General features: G+C 35.6%; 3 protein-coding genes and 1 non-coding gene across 5 annotated transcripts; 3 read left to right on the forward strand and 1 right to left on the reverse strand.

Moving 5' to 3' along the window:
* Nucleotides 1-539: 539 nt before the first annotated feature.
* Nucleotides 540-2,205, reverse strand: LOC133861348 (putative pentatricopeptide repeat-containing protein At1g03510). Its single transcript, XM_062297104.1, has one exon. The coding sequence runs from the start codon at nucleotides 1,998-2,000 to the stop codon at nucleotides 576-578; it is 1,425 nt and encodes a 474-aa protein (XP_062153088.1). The 5' UTR covers nucleotides 2,001-2,205; the 3' UTR covers nucleotides 540-575.
* A 3,845-nt stretch (nucleotides 2,206-6,050) lies between these two features.
* On the forward strand, nucleotides 6,051-9,762 carry LOC133860926 (protein TIC 20-IV, chloroplastic-like). The gene is made up of 3 exons (XM_062296598.1): nucleotides 6,051-6,273; nucleotides 8,115-8,215; nucleotides 8,645-9,762. The coding sequence occupies exons 1-3, from the start codon at nucleotides 6,176-6,178 to the stop codon at nucleotides 9,301-9,303; spliced, it is 858 nt and encodes a 285-aa protein (XP_062152582.1). The 5' UTR covers nucleotides 6,051-6,175; the 3' UTR covers nucleotides 9,304-9,762.
* A 6,026-nt stretch (nucleotides 9,763-15,788) lies between these two features.
* LOC133861095 (probable galacturonosyltransferase 10) lies at nucleotides 15,789-20,869 on the forward strand. Of its 2 annotated transcripts, none has more exons than XM_062296801.1 (2): nucleotides 15,789-16,272; nucleotides 19,184-20,869. In XM_062296801.1, exons 1-2 carry the CDS (start codon nucleotides 16,123-16,125, stop codon nucleotides 20,633-20,635), a joined length of 1,602 nt encoding a protein of 533 aa, XP_062152785.1. In that variant the 5' UTR covers nucleotides 15,789-16,122; the 3' UTR covers nucleotides 20,636-20,869. The 2 variants fall into 2 exon arrangements, with proteins under 2 accessions (XP_062152785.1, XP_062152786.1); XM_062296802.1 differs by having other exon boundaries at nucleotides 16,136-16,272; nucleotides 19,195-20,869.
* Nucleotides 20,870-21,456: 587 nt separating this feature from the next.
* Nucleotides 21,457-21,528, forward strand: TRNAD-GUC (transfer RNA aspartic acid (anticodon GUC)). Its single transcript has one exon. It is a non-coding gene; the product is annotated as a tRNA-Asp (tRNA).

Below are 21,528 nucleotides of genomic sequence, written 5' to 3' on the forward strand. Positions count from 1 at the left end.
TAACCCAGAACAAGGGAGGGAATGTTTCTGTTTTTTTGGCTTTGTTCGCAGAATCACTGGGCATTCTTAAACAGCGTCAGAAAGAAAACTAACGAAACATCTCCTTCTACAATATTTGGCAAAATAAACGACTACGTTTGAGTTAGTTGAAGTTTAGTTAAATCCAGGCCCTTGAATTGTTTAACAGATGTGCAGCTAGTTTAAATCCAGGCCCTTAAATATGGGGGAAGGGGGTTGCCAAACGAGGCCTATGTCCTCTTTGAGTTTTCGTGGCTTTTAAAATTACAATAATAATTTATAACATATCTAATGGTTATTTTAAATGTCACATCAATTTTGAGAGGACTCGAAGATAACATAAATTTTCCTTTTAGCATTATTCGTTATTTAGTGAACTATTACACGACTGACATACAATTGAAAAGACTCCTGTCGTTTTTTTTTTTTTTAAATGATGATTCAGTGACTAATTTTTACTGTCACATTATCAAGTTGTACGACAGCCATATAATAATCCACTAATTAGCATTACTGGGAAAAAAAAAAAAAAAATAGTTCAAAAAATCAGTATATTATCAATCCTGATATACTACCCAACTACTACCAGGGGCAGCCTTTACTCCCCTCCCCTTCATTTCTCTTCTCATTTTTTCAGCTTCCTCATGTCTCCCTAGACTAGCATATATTCCAGCCAACAGTACATAGTTGGCAGGATTATCAGGTTCAATCTGGGACAAAGCTTTCCCTGCAATCTCTGCAAGCTCCGACTCTCCGTAAGTCCGACATGCCCCGAGAAGTGCTCCCCAAGCTTTTGCTGTCACCTTTACTGGCATTTCTCGTATTACATGATATGCCTCATGTAATCTCCCAGCTCTGCTCAACACATCCACTAAACACGAGAAGTGATCACTACTTGCTTCCACGCCATAATCTGTAAGCATTCGAGCAAAGTAATCCAATGCTTCATCAGCTAATCCGGCATGGCTACAAGCTTTCAGTACGCCCAGAAAAGTGATATCATCAGGCTGTACTTTTGCCAATTCCATTTGATGAAAAATGTCCAGCGCAGTTCTTGCCTCCCCATGAAGTGCGTATGCTGATATTAAGCTGCTCCATGCAACCACATCTCTTTCCCTCATACCACAAAACACATTATGCGCATTTGAAAGACACCCAGATCGCCCATAGGCCTCCACCATGCCACTACTCAGCTGGAGATGCGCGTCAATATCATTTCTAATTGCATAGCCATGAATTTCCTTGATCAAATTCAAAGCCGCTACACCTAAGCAAGCGGGTAACAGAGCAAGAAGCGTTATTACATTTGGCTTCAACCCCATTTCCCTCATTCGCCGAAAGAATGCAATCGCTTTAAATGACCCATCGTCCAATCCTGCCAAACCCGGTATGATTGAATTATAAGTTGACACATTGGGCACAACATCCATGACTTCAAATAATTTCAAAGCCTCAGGAACACAATTAGAACGTGTGTAGATCGATATCATAGCATTCCACACAACAACATTTCTGTGAGGAATTTCATCGAACAACTGGCGCGATGGAAAAATCGAGACGCATTTGCCGTACATGTCAACGAGCGCGCAGGCAACAAATGGGTTTGAGAGGAAGGAGGCTTTGGCAACATGGGCATGGATAGCGGTGCCAAGTTGCGGGCGGTGGACTGCCGCGCAAGACTTGAGGACGAGGGAGAAGACATGGGGGTCGAGAGCAAGGGCGAGGGAGGCTTGCATGTGGTGGAAAAGAGCAAGGGCTTGGTCATGACGAGCTTGGTTGACGTGCGAGGACAAGCTCTTGGTGAAGGAAAGGAGGCGTTGATAGTTGGGTGCGTAGGAGCCCATGCTCTTCACCCTTTCACTTTGCCAAAGTCGTTGTGAGGCTTTCGGGCCCTTTTGGTTATATGAATATTCTGTGGTGAATAAAGTCTTGCAAATGAGACTTAAAACTCCACTTAATTTCATGCTCACTCTCTCCATCATTACTACATTATTTTTGCTTGTAACGTTAGCGAGTTGTCCTTTGATGGAGAGACTTTATTTGTCGGTGCGGTTGCAGGTTCAAACTCCGAGGAATTCATCGGTTTTGCTAGCACCATAATCTCCCTCCTTGTGATCCATCATCCGGGGAAGCTTCAGCAACTCAACTAGCAGTATTTACGGCCCATGACTATAAGCTTGGCAATGTAGGGCTTGTTTTGGCATAGTCATGTACAGAACAAAACATAACAGAGTAATGGGTTGTTAGTTTTGAAACTAGTAAAAAATAATGATGTGATATAAAATAAAAAGAATTTGTATAAAAAAGTGAAAAATTTTTGTATTGTAGTGAATTTTTTTATTTGAATAGTAATAAAAAATTATTGATGTGATATAAAAAGTGAAAAAAGTGAGAATGTTTTGATGTTAATTGGTAGTGAAAAATATATTAAAAAAAAAAAAAAAAAAAAAAAATGAAGAAAAAAAACACGTGAACAGTAACAGCACTATGCTGTTCTGTTCTGTATTCTATCAAACAAGCCCGTAATCTTGGAAATAGACTCTCGGGTAGTGATTCATGCCCTAGAAGATTGATTCATTGGTCTCGGATATTTTTGGAGCGCGAATTTTCACGCTTATAATTTAGCTCGATGAGCCACCTCAACCAAATTTTCTGGTAATATTTTCGCTAGTATTTTTTTTTCTTGACCTTCTTATTGAGGATCCGTCCAGGTAATCAGGACTATCATTGTAATTTTGTTTGTACTCCTTTCTTATCTATATATTAAATAAGAGGTTAATGAATTCTAAACTATGTAGTATATAAGAGCATGAAAGAAGCTTCTTTTTTTTTGGGTGGGTGGGGGGGGGTTGGTGGGGGAATAGATAAAATTTCATTCATTATAGAAGGAACACAATGAAGATCCAAGAAATACTTTGAAAATCTAAGAGCAACCATATAAGAAAAGAAAAACAGCAAATATATAAGAAAAAAAAAACTTGATTCTATGACAAGTCAACTAGTGTGCGTTAACTAATTAACTAATTAAGCTCAGAAAGTCAATTAGTTTGCGTTTGAAAGAGATCTCAAATCTAATTATTGCACGATGAATTATAGTATTTATTATTGTGAGTGAGTTGAGCATACCACATCAATTGAGTATACTGAAAGAATACAAAATAATTTTTTTTTTTCTTTTAAAGTAGATAGTTAATGTTTTACCATATTAACACAATCCTCTTATTTTTTTCCTTTTTCCCTCTCCCATATTGAATAGAAAAAAAAAGAAAAAAAAAAAAATCATATTCAGAAGATTCATAATATTTCTTCAATTCATTGTATTTGACTAGATTGTGGTTGGGATAAAATCTGAATAATTTAAGTTCATTAGTTAAGATTTTAAATATTTTATGTGGAGTTACAAATTTGGAATATCTTAATCCAATAAAATATACCTTAATATATTTTTAAGTAAAATGACAGAATTGATTGACTCTTAAATATAATTATGCTCCTTTCTCATGAACCAAAATTTGTGTACTGAGGCTCAGATTCAATGGTCACAGCTTAAAGTGACTTCATGCTCGTTAGTACCCACAATTCTAATTATCATTTAAAAAATACACATATAAAATTCGAAAAATTTATATTATTTTCGTATAGTGTTTTCTTTGCTTATTAAATGACAAATTAAAATTTTCTGTAATTTATAGATATAAAATTTCTTAAATCCCAAAAATTAATTTTAAATTAAATAGTTAAAGTTTTATCATATTAACAGATTATCATTTTTATTAAAATGATAAAAAAAAAATAAAAATAAAAGATTGTAAGAGGGTAAATTAGCATCATTTTTTTAAAAAAAAAAAAAAAATTAAAAGATTTTAGATAGCATTATTCTAATTGAAATTTAAAAGATATATCTAACAAAATATCCAAGAATTATAAAATAAATGATGCTAATTTATCAGACGAGTTCCCTTTTTATTTTTTCGTTTTTGGCGAGAAATCTGCTAAATACCGAAAGATCTCGCGTTCAAAATCCGCGACTTCAAATATCAAGTTAGCGAGTTTCTCGTGTAATCTGGACCCCTCTACTAGGATCGGTGGGCAAATCTTAACGGAGAAGGATCCTCTCCCATTTCATAACCTTAAAATAATAATAAAAAAAAAAAAAAAAAACTTTTTTTTTTTTTTTTTTTTTTTTTTAACGTGAAGCATGTGCTCCATCCATTTCTAAACCAAAAGGTAATACTGAGAGAGATAAGGGGTACAAGACACCCTTACATCCAAGTCAAAAATAAGTCTGACACAGCAACTTCCTAAACAATACACAAATAATACACGAACACCTTATAGAGCCTCTCTTTACAATTAAGCCCACCCTAAAAATATAAAAGAGATGATCTAGCTACCAAGCCAACAGATAAGTTCAGTAAATATTTGTGTATTACAAAGACACTATGAATCACATAGAAACTAGAGAATACACATAAACAAACACAGCAACAAGAAGCACCAAACAATCACTGCCAACGTCAGAAGAGAGCAACCACCATCAGAGGCGATGCGTGCATCACACGCACCGTCCCCTAAGACCCCAGCAGCCCAACAACCGTCGTAATCTACCAACTACCACCACCAAAGGCCTGAAAAGCAAGGCGTGGCTCGCACACGCCAAAAAAACCAGGGAGAGATCCCCAACATGTACCAATCACGCACTAGACAGAAACAAGCAGGAAGACCATAAGAAAGCAGTGGACGGATTAGAACACAACAGTGAGGACAACTAGGATATGCGTGTCAAAAGAAAATCGGTAAAATAACACAGATTTAGTCCGTGAAGAAGACAAACTTTTGAAGCTCAGCCAGAGAAGCACCGGCGACACAAGGAAATTGTCAAACCCCAAATCCAAACGTTGCGTAAAAGCCTTCATGTCAAAGAACACAAAGGAAAGAAGAAAACAAACACAAAACTTTACAACCCATGAGGTTAGGAGACAAAGCCTCCACCAAATCTGATATAGGAAGAACACAACCTCCATTGGAACAAACCAGGGAGGGACAAAAAACGCTCCCTAGCCCCTAGGAGCTTGGAGAGGACCAAAGCACCGGGAGGAAACCTCCCTCCCCGACGAGAAGAAACACTGAATATACTCTCTTTCTAGAAGGCCCTACTTAACTATTATAGTTAAAAAAAAAAATAAGATGGACAATTTTACCCCTCCTAAAATAAAAAAGGCCATCCAATATTTTCACAAATCCTTTTGTATTCTCAAGTAAGTAATTTTTTTTTCTCGATTAATGTTAGAAATTATTTTTATCCCGTCATGCTAACTTATGGCAATGCTAATTAGCTAATAGAAAAGCTATATACAACAATATTTAAGTTCTCATTTTTTGATGTAGCAATGAAAATGATAATTAAATGTTATATATACTTTTGTTTATTATTTTATCTTTTAATAATTTTTATTGTCACGTTAATAAATAAGCACTTTGAAGTATGTGTATCACTCTGCATTAGCTAATTATCGTTTGAATTTTTTTAGGAGGCTTATCCTAGGACTGGAGTAATGATAGAGACCGTCTTTTTATGTTCCTAAATTGATGTAATTCTTAAAATTATCAATGGATTTGAATGAATTACTATTAAATTTTGATCTAATAATAATTTTAAAAACTACATCAATTTTAAGAAGATAAAAAAATAGTCACTAACATTACTCCTTAAAATTGCTTGACACTAACGTGACCGTGCTAATTAGCTAATTAGTCTTTAATTTTAATTTTTATTAAAAAAAAAAAAAAAAAAAAAAAAAAAAAAAAAAAAGGCCTATTGGCACGACCACAAAAGTGAAATAATATTGGGATAAAAATGTTAATTTCGTTGGCAACACTTTTTAAGTTAATTTTTTTTTTTTAATTAAAAAATAAAAATATTAACCAATAACTTTAAATACAAAATATTTACGAACGTGCAACGCAACTAAAAAAAAAACATTAATCTCCTTCAAAAAAAAAAAAACATAAATCACCGGCTACAAAGTGGTTTCTAGAATTATTCTTCTCTCTCTCTCTCTCTCTCTCTCTCTCTCTTCCCTTTATTCTTGCATGAGAAGCAAACGGCGCTGGTTCCAAGAGTCGCTGTTTCGAGAGTTTTCGATACCCATCAGCCATGCCCGCTTTCCCTGCCGTCGCGGCTTGTCCTGCCACCAGCTCGCGCCTCCTCGTCCAGCCTCCGCAGCCTCTCGTATCTGCCGCCGTTGGCTATCGGTAACGCTTATTTCTTTTTCTTCTAGTTTTAGAAGGAGGAAAAAAGAAAAATTATTTAGGCCCATTACACAAATGCTAGAGTGAAAGACAATGAAAACGCTTAAAATTGTGAATACCCATATGTTATTTTTCAGTTTCCTTTGCACCCTTTTGTTGTTACGAGCATCATCTGTGTCCTCACAAAAGATGTCGGATTTTGTTGGTGGAAATGAAGGAATGATGGGGAATACGTAGCATAGTTATTGGGTGGTTTGGTTTTGTCTGCATAATTTTACATTCATGTAGTTTTTCTCTTTTTCCGTATTCGGAGAAGTGTAATTGGCATCGTTAAGATCGTGTTCTAAACATCCAGTTGAAGTTTTGGGAAACATGTGAAGTAAAAACCTTTTGTTAAGAAGTTATTGGAATATATACCTGAATTTGTGAGACAGCAAGTTGGCTGACAGCGGATTTGTGTTTGCGGAACTGGTTGGGAGCTAGATACTAACAAATTCACAAAAAAAAAAAAAAGAAAAGAAAAGGGCTGTATCATATCAGTAATCACTACTAATATATCGACATCTTGTGATGCAGAATCAAGATATGTTTTGAAAATTTTGTTGTCTGCGAACTAGGATGGTTGAATTATTAGTTCTACTATTTTGTGTGTCTATATATATAACAAATTTGTGACGAATGAAAGAATTGGTTTCATTGGTTTGAGATTTTACAAGAACATCCTGTCAAATATGATGTCATGGAGTTTTCTCGGTATAAGGGAAATTTGTGATAATATATCAGTAGATGATCTAATTAGAGGTACTTTCATTTTTCCTAAATAACTTAGAGGGTCATTTTTTTTTCTTTTGCTTGTTTCTTGTTGTGTTGTAGTTTATAAATAATATGGTCAGAAATAAGTTAAAATCAAGCAACCTGACCATATTGCATATTGCTGAGGTTTGGACGAATTTAAGAAACAAGAAAAGAAAATCTAAAAGATAGAAGAAAACTTAGGTAGTTTAATGAGTTGTGGTTACAATTCTTCTTCCTTTGAGTTGGAGACAACATTTTCAGGAATTTGGGTTTTTGGTTGCAAATCAAATCCAATTTAGATTTTTTATGGTTTGCACTATTGATCATCATGATACAATACAATTAAATTTGGGCGCGTCATTTGGCAGTCTTGCTATTGCTTGTAATATGCAGGAACGTTTACATGCTGAATCTTTCACCATTCTAATGTTAATTGCCAATGAGTGATCTATATTTGCACGATTGAAGAGCCTTATACGTCTAATCACATAGCTTGATGTTGCTAAAAGATAATCCGAGTGTTTTGTTCAGAAGGGATTATTACTTGGCTATATTTGCGAGTTTGAAGAGCCTTATACCTCTATCACATAGCTCTATGTTGCTAAAAGATAATCACAGAGTTTTGTTCAGAAGGGATTATTACTCGGATAAGTTGTATTTTGCTTTGTAAATTGCATACTAGTGCATATGATGCTGGAATTTTCTATAGGGACCTTCTTCTTTTTTCGTGGTTTGTGTGTTTCGTCTTTGGTTGTTTATTCATATCTATTTATTTAACTTGGGTACTTATTCTTAAGAGCGCCGGGGGTGGGGGGGGGGGGGAATGTAGACACAAGTGACGTGGCTGAACTTTTGTGTGCACACGTGCAGAGATAAGACCCCAAGTCTTCACAAATCCCTCCTTTTGCGAGGTTTCAGATAACTTTCAATAAAACTTTAACTAATTGCAGGAAGGAAAAGCGGTCTAAAAGGAAATAGGAGGATCTCTTCCTTTAGATAATGAATTTTTATTTTGTCATTCTCATGCTGCTGTTGGTCTTTGACACCAGGAATAAATATGCAACACTAGAAAGATGTTGGTCTTCAACCCAGACCTGGACAGCACATAAGCCCTTGGCTCCTTGCAGACTTGTTGCATGCAGATCTAAAGGTATAATAATTTCCCTCTCTCTCTCTCTCTCTCATTTTCTAGCTAGATAGGTTTGATTCTTGAAGATAAATAATTGTGGCAGTCTTTGGTGCTTGGGTACTGAAATGTAGGCTCTAGGGACTAGTCTGGAACCAATTTATTGTTAGTGGCACAATAAGCTTGGTGTATAGAACTAATAGCATGACTTTGCATGGGGAACTGGCTTTGACCAACCCTCCCCTGTTCTTTTCTTTTGCTGTCTACCTCCAGATGTGCTACTTCATTGAGAACGAAAGGGTCTCTTGCCTGCCTAACTTTTCTCATGCTATTCATGCCTTCCACTAATATGGCACGTCAAAATATAATTATCAACAAGTATCTTGATGGTTGAATAGATCAACATCTCAAAGATCATTTATACTTTCTAATTCCCAATTGAATAATCTGCAGGAAAGTCATTCCCATGCCTTTCTACTACAGCGTCTCCTTTTTTAGGTGGGGATCAAGGTGGCCTGTTGCGCAGCATTCCTATGTTGCCAAGACAAAGCAAATCTCTAATGCCCGTGCAAGCATCCACTGATAGTCCATTCAGTTGTCGCATCCCAACAATAGACGAGAAACCAGAATGGTGGTGGCGGATTTTGGCATGTCTTCCGTATCTTTTAGCTTTGCAGATGTCTGAGACAGCGTATTATGTCCAACCCTTCCTTGAACGCTACGAGTTCCTCGAGAGTTTGTTTTATTATATCCCAGGAGCAGTTCATAGATTACCTTGGTGGTTCCAGTTTGCACATTTCTACGTTGCATACTTAGGAGTGGTGCAGAGTGACAAATGGCCTCACTATTTACGATTCCATGTAGCAATGGGCTTTCTACTAGAATCGGCCCTGCTGGTGGTGGTGCAGTCAAGCAATCTCATGCCACTTATACACTTTCAAGGTTCTTTTGGGTTATACTACTGGGCAGCTGTGGCATTCATATATATTTTGATGGTGTTGGAGTGTGTAAGGTGTGCTCTTGCTGGTACGTATGTTAAACTACCTTTGATTAGTGATAGTGCATTTATCCATAGTCTTTTTAGGGTGAGGGGATACCATCGACCTATCTAGTCGGTGGTATCAAGTCCCATAACATTGGAGTCTGAGAAATGCTACATGCACTTCGAAGCACTTACTCTCAAGTGCACATTCTCTAACGTGACAGTGAAAATCATTATTAGATCCAAAATTTAATGGCGATTTTCACTATCACGTTAAGAAAGTATACTGTTAAAAGTAAGCACTTAGAAATACACGTAGCATTTCTCTTTGAGGTATTGGGAAGGGCTATTCCCATTGTGTAGCCCAATCAATGTCTCTTTTACAAGAAAGTGGGGTAGAAAAAGAAAGAAAAGAAAGATGTTTCAGTGTTGTATTTTTATGTTGGTTTTTTCTTGAGTAGAAAATTCTGATGAACAATAAGTGATGGTTGATGATGGTGCAATATATAAATGTCTTGCAACTATGGGCATTTTTACTTCATGATTCTTGAGAAAGAAATACCAGAAGTAGATGAATTTTGTATGTGAATGTATACAGTGCCCTTTATTCGTAAATGGAAGGATCAGACAATGTCTGAGGTGTTGGCATACGCATTTGATATTATACAGTAGTTAAAGTTGCTAAAACAGGCTAATTAAGCCATTATGTTTTACTTGTAAGAGTACCGGTAGCAGACACTCAGACCATTTTTTTTTTAATTTAGAAAAAATTTAGGGAACCAAATTGTTTTTTTATTCCCATGTTCAAATACGCATAAAAACAGCTTCTATTTATCTTTTCTTATACTATTAAAATTTTATTTTTATTTTTTATTCATTTCTCTTCCACATCCATCGTCAACACTGTAGATCCATCTTGCTTGGCCGTGAATCATTCTGCCTTTCAACCATTTTTCATATTTATTTTTTTTCTCTCTGAACGGAGACAGACAGAGCGGAAATGCTTGTACTTGCCCGATTCCCTTTGTTTGAAGATTTAGGTGTTGGTCAGAATTTAACGGAATTTGTAAAAATACTCATGCCTGAATCTTTAAAATTTTTTATAAATTTTTTTTTTAAAAAAAATAAATAAACATAGAGATATTTTGAGAATTTTGGCAAGATTTAACAATAAATTTTAATAAATTATTTATAATTGAGACGTTTTGAAAATTGGATACCTTAGTTTGAGATGTTTTGAAGTTCAGTTCATTTAAGTTAAATAGGACGATAATTCGGTACCCTTAAGTGAAATTATTTCAAAAATAAATAAATAAAATCAATAATGAATAAGATAACCACGGTTAGGATCTAACCAATGGCTTTATTTATGGTTGGCTACCATGGCAAACTGTAAACGGGTTCATAAAGAAAGAACCTTATAAACCCTACATATGGATTTATCGGATTGTTTATGATGAACGGATTCATTTGGTATCTTTTTTAATAGGATTATGGTCAAATATCTCCTTTTTCGCAAAGAGTAGCAATATGGAATTTAATAAATAGGGTAAAGTGCATAATTAAAAGCTGGGTTTCTTTCTTTTTATTAAAAAGGTATCTTAATTTTAAAATGTGAGAAAACTTACGTGTACCTTTCAAATTTATCAATTTTTTTTTTTAAAATATATATTGATACATCTATCTATAAGCTTTCGAGGGTAACCGGGCCACCACATGAGAGTTTTTTGGGGTGGCTCGGGCCATCCGAAAAACGTCTTTAGGGTGGCCGAACCCCCCACCCCCTGGTAAGGGGGTAATCCAGCAACCCTTAGGTGGCAAAGAACGCTCTTCTTACTGCAACCTTTGGTTTTTTTTTTTGAAAAAAAAAATCGTTAGGCACGTGACAACTTTTCATTGGTATGAGATCACTTTTTATACATCTACCGAAAATTTTGTTAATTTTTTTAACGGTAGATAGATAGAGGTATCAATTTGATAGATTTGAAAACTACATGTATCAATTTTGTTACTTTTTAAAACTCATGTACCGTTTTGAATTTTGATAGAGAGAAAAATACCCAAGCATCAATTATGCATTTAACACTAATAATTATTAGGGTTTAAACACTTTATTAGTACATGTGGTTTGACTCGAAATCAAAAATACTCATTTGCTTAAAAAAGTGTCGTAAATGGTACATGTAGTAAGCCAATAAAAATAAATAGTACTTTCGTTCAATATTTTAGCAGCGTGGCAAGTCAAACCAATTATAAATTGCCACATGTCTCATATGCCTTATTAATATTATTTTTTAAAAAAAAATAAAAAAGTAAACTCTTTTAAAAAAAAAAAATTCAAGGGAGGCTCGAGCCACCCCATAATTTTGTTTAAAATTTTCTTTTCCTTTTTTTTTTTTTAAAAAAAAAAACAATAATAATATTAATGAGACATATGGGACATGTGTTACATTGTGAATAATTGTGTTTCTAGATGAAGTCAAGTACCATCTGCAATAGTTTTTGAAATTTGGGGAGGGGGGGTCTGTTTGATAAGGCATTAAGGGTGCGTTTGGAATTGCGATTTCGTAGGCAAAAAGTGTAATTTTAAATCAAATCTCAGAAAATGAATCATTTGGAAATTGCGTTTTTAAAAAATTGCATTTTGAAAATGCAGAAAACTGTTTTCTCAAATCGCAGGAAATGAGATGTCTTTTTTAAAAACGCATAATTTAAAAGTTAATTTACAATTTTAAAGGCCAAATTGCGATTATGACAAATGCTTAACTGCATTTTTAAAAATCATTTCTTCAAATCGTACATTTTAAAATCGCTATTTTAAAATCGTAAACTCAAACAAACTTTAAACCACAAGTACTCAAAAAGTAATTAACCTTTTGCTGAGGGGTTTTGATACACATACAACTCCCACCCAACTATTGCACAATCCAAGGCACATTAGGGTGAGGTCCACACAATGAGCCCCACCCCAATATGCCTTTGGGGTTGTACAATAGTTGAGTGGGAGATGTAATTTTAGCATTTTCCTTTGCTGAGAATGTGGATTCCTTGTAGAGATGTGGGAATTAAGGGTCCCTTAGTCATGGAAAAGTGTCTTTTTTTTTTCTTTTTTTTTTTTTTTTTTTTTTTTTTTTGTGTGTTTTGTTTTTTTTAACGGACAAAAATGCCCACATTTCCCTACCCATACTTTTTTATTAATAAGGCACGTTAAACATCCTCATGCGTGTGCTAAAATATTAGTCTCCATTTGATGAACTATTTAAACTTTTTGATGCTACTATTTTTTTTTTCTCCTTATTTGATATTGTTATGATTATACAAGAAAAGTTATACTATGTGATAAGGGTGTACAAGCGGTTGTGGTTAGTAGTTATTGTTTCTCACCGCCAACCGCAACCATCTTAGACAATTATTTTGAATTTTCATAACCACAACAACTTTGCCTTAAGTGGTTAGCGAGTTTAAAATAACCGCCGATTAGTGGTTATTGAAACTTATAACTGCACCACATAACTGCTTTTTAGAAATTGGCCTTTTGGGCCTATTTTACGAGGTTTTGAGCTTTTTTATTAAAAAGAAAAAGAAAAAATAATTAAAAGACTTCAAAATGTTACAAAATGCAAGAATATATATATATATATGAATAAATATCAATTTCATTAAACTAAAAATGAAAACTCTATATCAAAAACGCACCAAAATGATATCGTTTTGTATATTATTTTTATATATGCATATAAAAGAGTTGGCGGTTAGCGGTTATTAATCGCCTTTGCCTATCCTTAAAATCGTTAATCACCCTGCCATATATAATTAGAGATTTTTTTCAACCACCTATAAAAGAGGTTATGCAGTTAGCGGTTTTTACAGTTATTAGTAGTTATTAGGCGATTAATAACTGCCCGCTGGTATACCCCTACTATGTGATAATTTTGTTATGGTTATTTTTTTTTTAATGTTATTTTTTGAGTTTGATTTTGACTATTTGTAAAATCTATATATAAAAGTGAAACTATTTTATTCCACAAAAAATGGAAATGAACAAGTTTTATGTTGTTATGGATAAAAAATAAGGAAAATAAATCAAGTTTTATTTTGCTGTAGACATTTTATATATTAGGAAATAAGAGAAAAAAACTACGATCTCATTTAGTTTTATTTTTTGTTTAATTTTTAAATACTTTGGTGTCAAACAATGTCATGCACTTGAAGGGAGGAACATAATGATATTTTGAAAATAAATAATTCATACAAGATTCCTAAGAGCAAACCAATCATAATAATCTCATATTTCCAAGAATCCTATCAAATTTATAATAATTCTCAAAGATAGGTTTAGTCATATTTTTGGGAATTTAGATTTCCAAGCATTCCATTCCTGAAAAATGTAGATTTGTAGCTCAATGACTCCCACTAACACATAGAAGGGGAGTTGAATAAGTGTTCACAAAATAACGCAAAATTTAAAAATTATTAACCACACATACAATCATCAAATATTATGAAAGCAGTAGCAAATCAATCAGCATTAATAATTTGGTAATGAACTGAAAACCTTTTGAAAAATTCTTCAAAAATAAAATCACTTTGAGAGAACTAAATCAAGAAAATCTATCTCTTATAAAAGAAAGACAAATTACAAAACGTTTATACTCACAAAACCTTCGCAATTGACATACCATTGTACTAGACAAGCGACCCAATTGCTCTCAACCGCAATAGTTCTCTCAAAACCTTTGGACAATTATTCTACTTGACCTTCTTTATCAGAACTCCGATAGGTCGAAGCCTGAAGGCTTTTTGTTAAGAAAAATAGTGTGTATTATTTAACCAAACAAAATCTAAGAGAGGAATAACATGGATGTTCTAAGAACAACAAAGCATCTCCTAGCACAATGCATTAAGTCCTAAAACCCCTACAATAATTGTGCATGGAGTGGATTTTTTGCAGGATATAAGGCGTCATTCGAACTATGGACTTTGAAGTTCGAACTTGGAACGACATGTTATGCCTTTCTTGAGATTGCTTATTCCACTGGCTAGTTCAAACTGGTAAAACCTCAATTCGACTTTAGAACATAAAATTAAACTTAATAAAAATCCTCCTAAGTACACTTTTGTCTTATTGAAATTAAAATTACACCAAAGCGTTTTGGGCACCGAATTAGCCGACCTAAAAATACCTAACACTTTTATATCAAACAAATTTATGCACTTGAAAGAGAAACATAATGATATTTTGAATAACAATAATAATAATAATAATAATAATTCATACAAAATGCCTGAGAGTAAACCAAACATGAAAATCTCATATTTTTAAGAATTCTATCAAATTCCTAATAATTTTCAAACTTTAGTCACGTTTTCGAGAATTTAAATTCCCAAGCATTCCATTGATCCTAAAAATGTAGATACCGAATGAATGTTAGATTCTACATACCAAATTTTATGTTAATGAAAAGAGAAATGTGGGTGTACACTCCTCATCCTACCCTTACATGCGTTTATTTATTTTATTTGTTTAAAAAATAAAAATATATGCATCTCTTTTACTACTTTCTAAAAAGAAAAATGAGTTCTAAGATTCAATTTGTACAAAAGGAAAACTAACACATATTATTCAGTGGGAATGTGGGATCTACTCTGTTTTATTATTATTGTGATTAATCTAAAACAATGTATTAAGTACAACATTCTCATAATATATGAGTTTCTTCAATTTTAAAACCTTGCAATCCATGATTTGAAGCATGCACATAACCTAAAATGTAAAAGCACATGTTAACTTTTACAATTAACACACAATGCTATCTTGTGATGGGTTAAATTATTAATTAAAAATAAATAAATATAATCATTTAATTAATATTCTTACATAACGCCCGTAATTTTGCTTGCAATTATAACCTAATCACATATTGAATAAAAAAAGAAAACCCATCTTATATATTGTTCAAAATATGAGTCATTTATCAACATTTGTGTTGAGACACTTTCCAACATGGTGACGTGTCGGGTGATGATTTGCCTGAAAATTCGCCTTGTTCTTTATGATCTACAAAATAATAAACACTGCGTCAGGGGGATGCCGACGATCCCGAATGCCATGTACCTTAATATCTGAAGAGACTCTGGTATTTATAGAGATTGAGGAACAGTTACGATTGTTCCCGGTTTGTGCGGGGATCGGTAGTTGAGGAAGACGTGGCCTCGGGCACCTGGACATTTCGGGTTCTATGACCGCCTATCTCGGGCGCACGATCCTTTATGGTTGACATGTTTGTCGAGACAGTTCAGGCGCACGATCTAGTTATGTATCGTGCGTCGTGTCCCTTGAATCTCGGGTAATACCGAGATGTTCTAGGACTCGGGTGTTACGAGGTATCCGGGTTGACCACCCGAGTCGGGTGGTCGGGTTGGTTGAACCGGTTGGGCCCAAATGATTTTGATGGGCTTTGATAAACTAATATTTTCCCTAACAATTTGCATTTTTTTTATTGGTGATATTTATTTCTATCTCTTGACGAAAATAATAATATTATTATTATTATTATTATGCAGAAAACGACATCATTCTAGTCATAGCACAAGCTCAGTTACAACACAAGCACAAGTAGAGCCCACTTGACGAAATCCTAACTGTTGTTGTCTGTCACAGGAGAAGAGAACCTCTTCTCTCTGCTCAGTGATCACACGAGCTTTCTTCCACCACAGAATTCAATCCCCCAAAAAACCCTAATTCTCAACCCCAATAATTCTTTTACAAATTGAAAGAAACCCAAACCAACCTCTGCTACAGATCTCAAAGCCCCACTCGCGATCTGTTACGGATGCTCCGACGGTCAACCCCAAGACCGTAACTTTTTACCATTTTTAGCAAAATTTTCTCGGGAAACAGTCTCCCGGGGAAATTTTTGTTGGGAAACAAACGTGGTGGTGATTGAGAATGAGGCGGAGGCCGGTGGATTCTCGGAGGCCAGTGAGGAGGCGAGTTTCGAATGTGTTATGGTGGGTATTGACTGGGATAGCGGTTTTGCTTTTCATTTTTGTTCTGAGCAAAGGGAGTCAGATTGAGTCGAGGCCGGAGATACCCAAGGTAAAGAAAAGATCTGGGTTTTGTTTGGTTTCTTATTCATTAGTTTGGACCTTGAAATTTTACTCCGGTTGGTTTGCTGACCAAATGTTGGAAAGTGAGGGTACAAAAATGCTTAATTGGGTTTAAATAGGAACGAGCTTTTCAATTTTAGATAAATGTGGATGTTATTCTGTGACAAAACCTGCTTTATCCTTTAGACATCTAGAGAGATTCAGATCTAATATTGCTGCAAGTCTTACTTATTGTTATTTCAGGCCCTCTCTATACTACCCTTTGCACTCTATGCAATAGTGATAGTAAGTTGCAAGCATTTGGAAGCAACTTAGGCTGGGATACCTCTAGCTACGACTCTTAAGGTGGATTAAGATGTGTTAACAATGATATTAGTGTCTTCGAAATTTGTTTATTTTGCAAAAACCGATGGTGAATTTTCATTTAAACTGCTTTTTGAAGAACAAAGTGGCATATGTAAATGGTGTGTGTCTAATTTTCATGTTACTTGGATAATGTAATCATTTTTAAAATACCTCAATAGGTTTGAAGAAAGGCTTAAAATTTTACCCCCTCCTCATCATGCCGGGGGGGGGGGGGGGGGTGTTTCGCCAGTATTAAATAGCTTGCTCCAGATCTTTTTCATTGCCCAAATTTTTTAATGGTTAGTAATCACCCTTTGAGTCACGCAACGGTAGTTCCTCTCAGCAGCCAAACGCTTTTATTTATATGTTGAAGTTGCTGGTGTCTCTCTTACAACTGATTGTTATCCTACTGATTCTCAGCAGCTGATGGTTTGTCCATAGAAATTTAGAATCAGCATTGCCTTTGCTTACTGATCATCCCAAAGAAACTTGAAGGACAATGTTATAGCATGTGGTATAGAAGCATTAACTAAAGAAGTTAGAGTACATTTGAATGCTCTATACTACTGGGCGGCTGCCTATCACCACTTTCATAGTTATAGTTTTCACGATTTTCTTGCTTTTTTATTTATTTATTTTTGTTTTTATTTTATTTAGTATGTGTTTCTCTTGTATGCATCCTATGTACTTGGGTTGTGCCCTTGTGGGTGGTTGGGTCGTGTTCAGCCATGGCGACTGGGTAACCTAGCCATAGTCGTGGCTTGGTTACCCAACCATTGAGGTTGGGCATGATCCACCCACCACAACATAATGTTTTTTTTTTCCTTTTTTGAAAAAAAAAAATCATAGGAGGGGCATATCCGTGTTTTTAAAGGTGCTTTTCACTTGTTTTTGAAAAAAGTATGTATTTTGAAAACATTCATATATGAAAGTGGGGAAAGTTTCCTGAAAGTTTTTTTTTTTTTTTTTTCTTAATTTGCGTTTTATGTTTTGAGAAGTGTTTTCGAAAACGAAAATGAAAACTGAAAGTGTTTTCTATAGGGACCACATCTAAAAACTTGTTCGGATAACTATGCATGAAAAGTGTTTTTCAGAGTTCAAAAAGTGAAAACAATTTTTGAACATTGCAATCAAACAAGCTCTCGGTTTTTTAACACATACTGCTTCTCTCTCTAACTTTTAGAGTGAGAAGCTCTCCCATCTCCCCATGTGAGAGTTTTCCCACTCCTAGTGAGAGATCTTCCTTCCCCCAGGCCATCTGCCCTCTCCTTTGCCCGCGTGCCACCCCTTCTCCTTTGCCAGCCTCTCCGCCACCCAATGCCGCTCCCCTCCACCGTGTGCATATGCCACTCGGGCCCTAGCATGTGTGGGTTACACATGCCACTGCTCTTTTTGGCTTCTCGCAGCAAATTCTTGGCTCTCCTGTACATCCTCTCCCTCCTCTGCCTTTCCATAGCCAGTGTCCCCTTTTTGCCTATGGAGACTGCCAAATCCAGATTAATGGAGCTCCTGTGCTTTGGTTTTGGTCCAGTTGCTATCAGTATTCAGTACCATTTTCTCTGTTGTGGCTACCAAGTTTTCTTGCCGTCGCAGTAGGAGTTTCTCCAGGCAGTCCTTTAATTGGACTGAGGACTGCCTCATAAACTGCCGGCTCCCTTTCTTGGCCTGCAAGCCATTGAGCTGAGTCATTTATTTAGCTCATTCCCATTTTTTTTTTTTATATGTTTTATACTGCACTGTAATGTCTGTTATGAGGACTTTGTTGGGGTGTCCCACCCCCTCTTGTATTTCTTCTTCTTTTATTAATTCAATATTCAATATTGCTTAGAGAAAAAAAAGAAAAAGAAAAGAATAATTCAGTTTTAAATGTGGCATGATGGAGGTAAAACTAATACAGATCAGTCAATGGGCTTAATAACCTATTTTCAAATGCAATATGTGCTTTATTTCCAACCTACATGTTGCATTTAAGATGCTCAACTTTTCTCCTACCAAGGGGAAAGATTGAAGGTGCTAAACTCTCTCTCTCTCTCTCTCTCTCTCTCTCTTATCTCTTTATTTATTTTTTTATTTATTTTTTTTTTTTTTTAGCATTAGAAGATTGCTATGCATCATGCACTTGGAGTGTAGGCATGAATGAAATATTATGATCACATTCAACTCTTTCTGGCTAATGGCATATGCTTTTTCTGTAGATCTCAAATTTATTAGGTTTCATTTCCATATTCTTTTTTTCTTTTTCTTTTTTTTCCTGAGGTTTCATTCTGTATTCATAGGATAAATTTCAGTAAAGAAAGTAATATTCTTTAGATTGCTAAAAATCTAAACTGTGTGGCATAGATAATGGTTGTTATAATGCTGCTGTTTTGTGGTGAAACTTATCATCTTTCTGGGTTCTGGATAGCAAGTACTCTTTACTCTTATTTTCTGTCTGTGTCTGTCTCCCCCCTCTTTCTATTTCCTGAATCAAAGTGAGAATTATTTTGTACAATCTTTACTTTTTCCGATCTCCTTTGGAACATTAAGAAAATGTGTGCACGTTTCCTGATCTACAGAGACCTTACAGGCATGATAGAATTATGGAAGGTCTCAACATTACTGAAGAAATGGTGAGCCCTGACTCGGTCACCAGGCAACTCAGTGACCAAATTTCTCTTGCAAAAGCTTTTGTCGTAATTGCAAAAGAAAGCAACAACCTTCAATTTGCTTGGGAATTAAGTGCTCAGATTCGAAATTCACAGATCCTTCTCTCAAATGCTGCGATAAGGCGAACTCCTCTGACAACCAGAGAATCAGAAACTGCAATCCGTGATATGGCACTTTTACTCTACCAAGCTAAGCAACTCCATTACGACAGTGCAACCATGATCATGAGACTGAAAGCAAAAATCCAAGCGCTGGATGATCAAATGAGTTCTGTGAGTGAAAAGAGTTCAAAATATGGGCAAATAGCTGCTGAAGAAGTCCCCAAAAGTTTATATTGCCTTGGTGTTCGGTTAACGACTGAATGGTTCAGAAACTTAAACTTACAGCGGAAGCTTAAGGAAAGAAAGCAAATAGACATGAAACTTAAGGATAACAATCTCTATCATTTCTGCGTCTTCTCGGACAACATCCTGGCAACTTCAGTTGTGGTCAACTCAACTGCTTTAAATTCCAAAAATCCAGAAATGGTTGTGTTCCATCTTGTCACTGATGAAATAAATTATGCTGCAACGAAGGCTTGGTTTTCCATGAACGATTTTCGAGGAGTGACTATTGAGGTTCAAAAGTTTGAAGACTTTAGTTGGCTAAATGCTTCTTATGTTCCTGTTCTTAAGCAGCTCCAAGACTCTGAAACTCAGAGCTATTATTTTTCTGGCAATAATGATGATGGCCGGACTCCAATCAAGTTTCGAAACCCAAAGTATTTATCCATGCTTAACCACCTCAGGTTTTATATCCCAGAAGTCTTTCCTGCACTGGAGAAGGTGGTATTTCTTGATGATGATGTTGTGGTTCAAAAGGATCTCTCTGCTCTTTTCTCCATTGATTTGAATCACAACGTCAACGGAGCCGTTGAGACATGCATGGAGACATTTCATAGATACCATAAGTACTTGAACTACTCTCACCCTCTTATAAGAGCACACTTTGATCCTGATGCATGCGGATGGGCTTTTGGGATGAATGTTTTTGATCTGGTTGAGTGGAGGAAAAGGAATGTAACTGGTATCTACCACTACTGGCAGGAACGGAATGTTGACCGGACATTGTGGAAACTCGGTACACTGCCGCCTGGACTGTTGACATTCTATGGATTGACGGAGCCTTTGGATCCCTCTTGGCATATTTTGGGGTTGGGCTACACCAATGTGGATCATCAGTTGATACAGAAGGGTGCTGTGCTGCACTTCAATGGAAACTCAAAGCCATGGTTGAAGATTGGTATCGAAAAATACAAGCCCCTTTGGGAGAAATATGTTGATTATTCTCATCATCTATTGCAACAGTGCAATTTTCATTGATTTGGGCATTGAAAGTTTTATCTCTTCCACGGTAAATTTGGTTTATTGAAGATATAAATTTTGTTCTTAGGAATGCTTGTAAGCATGGCTATTCATTGATTCCCTAATGTCCTATTTATAGTATAGGTTGTTGACCATATAGCAATTATTCAACGATGTTAAGGCATAGTTTTTTGTTCCTTAGGTTTTTTCCAGTCTGTCATCTATACTGAACTGTAAACTCTTTCCAAGCCATTGTCAAATGCAATTCCTTTACATCCTTTTACTACTTTCTTTTCTTCTATAGAAACTCAGAACGTTGAGGTTTGAAGAGGTTTTTTAGAGACTTGTTATTATTGAAAAATGTGCTTGCTTACACCATTGGCTAGGGCACCTTTACACTGGTTGGGAGGTGGCAATGACAATGGAAAGGATTGAAAGGTCATGGTGGAAGCTTCCCTTGTTTGGGAGACACAAATGGGGGGAGGGAATGGAGTGAAAGGGGACTGAGCGACTCTCCTCCAATTGGGGAGCCTCCCATTTTAAAATGGGAGGCCATTTAGCCACGTCAAATGATCTTATTTTTAGGAGGGTTTATTCCAACACATTGGCTCCCTCTTCCTCCTCCACAAGTTCACAACCCTAGTCTAACCCTCCCTAAACCCATCTCAGCCACTTTCAACCCCCAACAACGACAAATTTTTTCTTTAATTACACTTGGAGTGAGGGAAAGGAACCTATTTTCCGCTTGTTGGCTTCCGTCCATTTCTTCTGTTAATTTCGAATTTAAAACTTTACTATTATAGTTGAAATAAAAACATTTGACATGATTAGATAAGCAAGTCGTTGTAGTATAGTGGTAAGTATTCCCGCCTGTCACGCGGGTGACCCGGGTTCGATCCCCGGCAACGGCG

The sequence above is a fragment of the Alnus glutinosa genome, chromosome 2 (genome assembly GCF_958979055.1).
Source record: "Alnus glutinosa chromosome 2, dhAlnGlut1.1, whole genome shotgun sequence".
Lineage (NCBI taxonomy): Eukaryota > Viridiplantae > Streptophyta > Magnoliopsida > Fagales > Betulaceae > Alnus > Alnus glutinosa.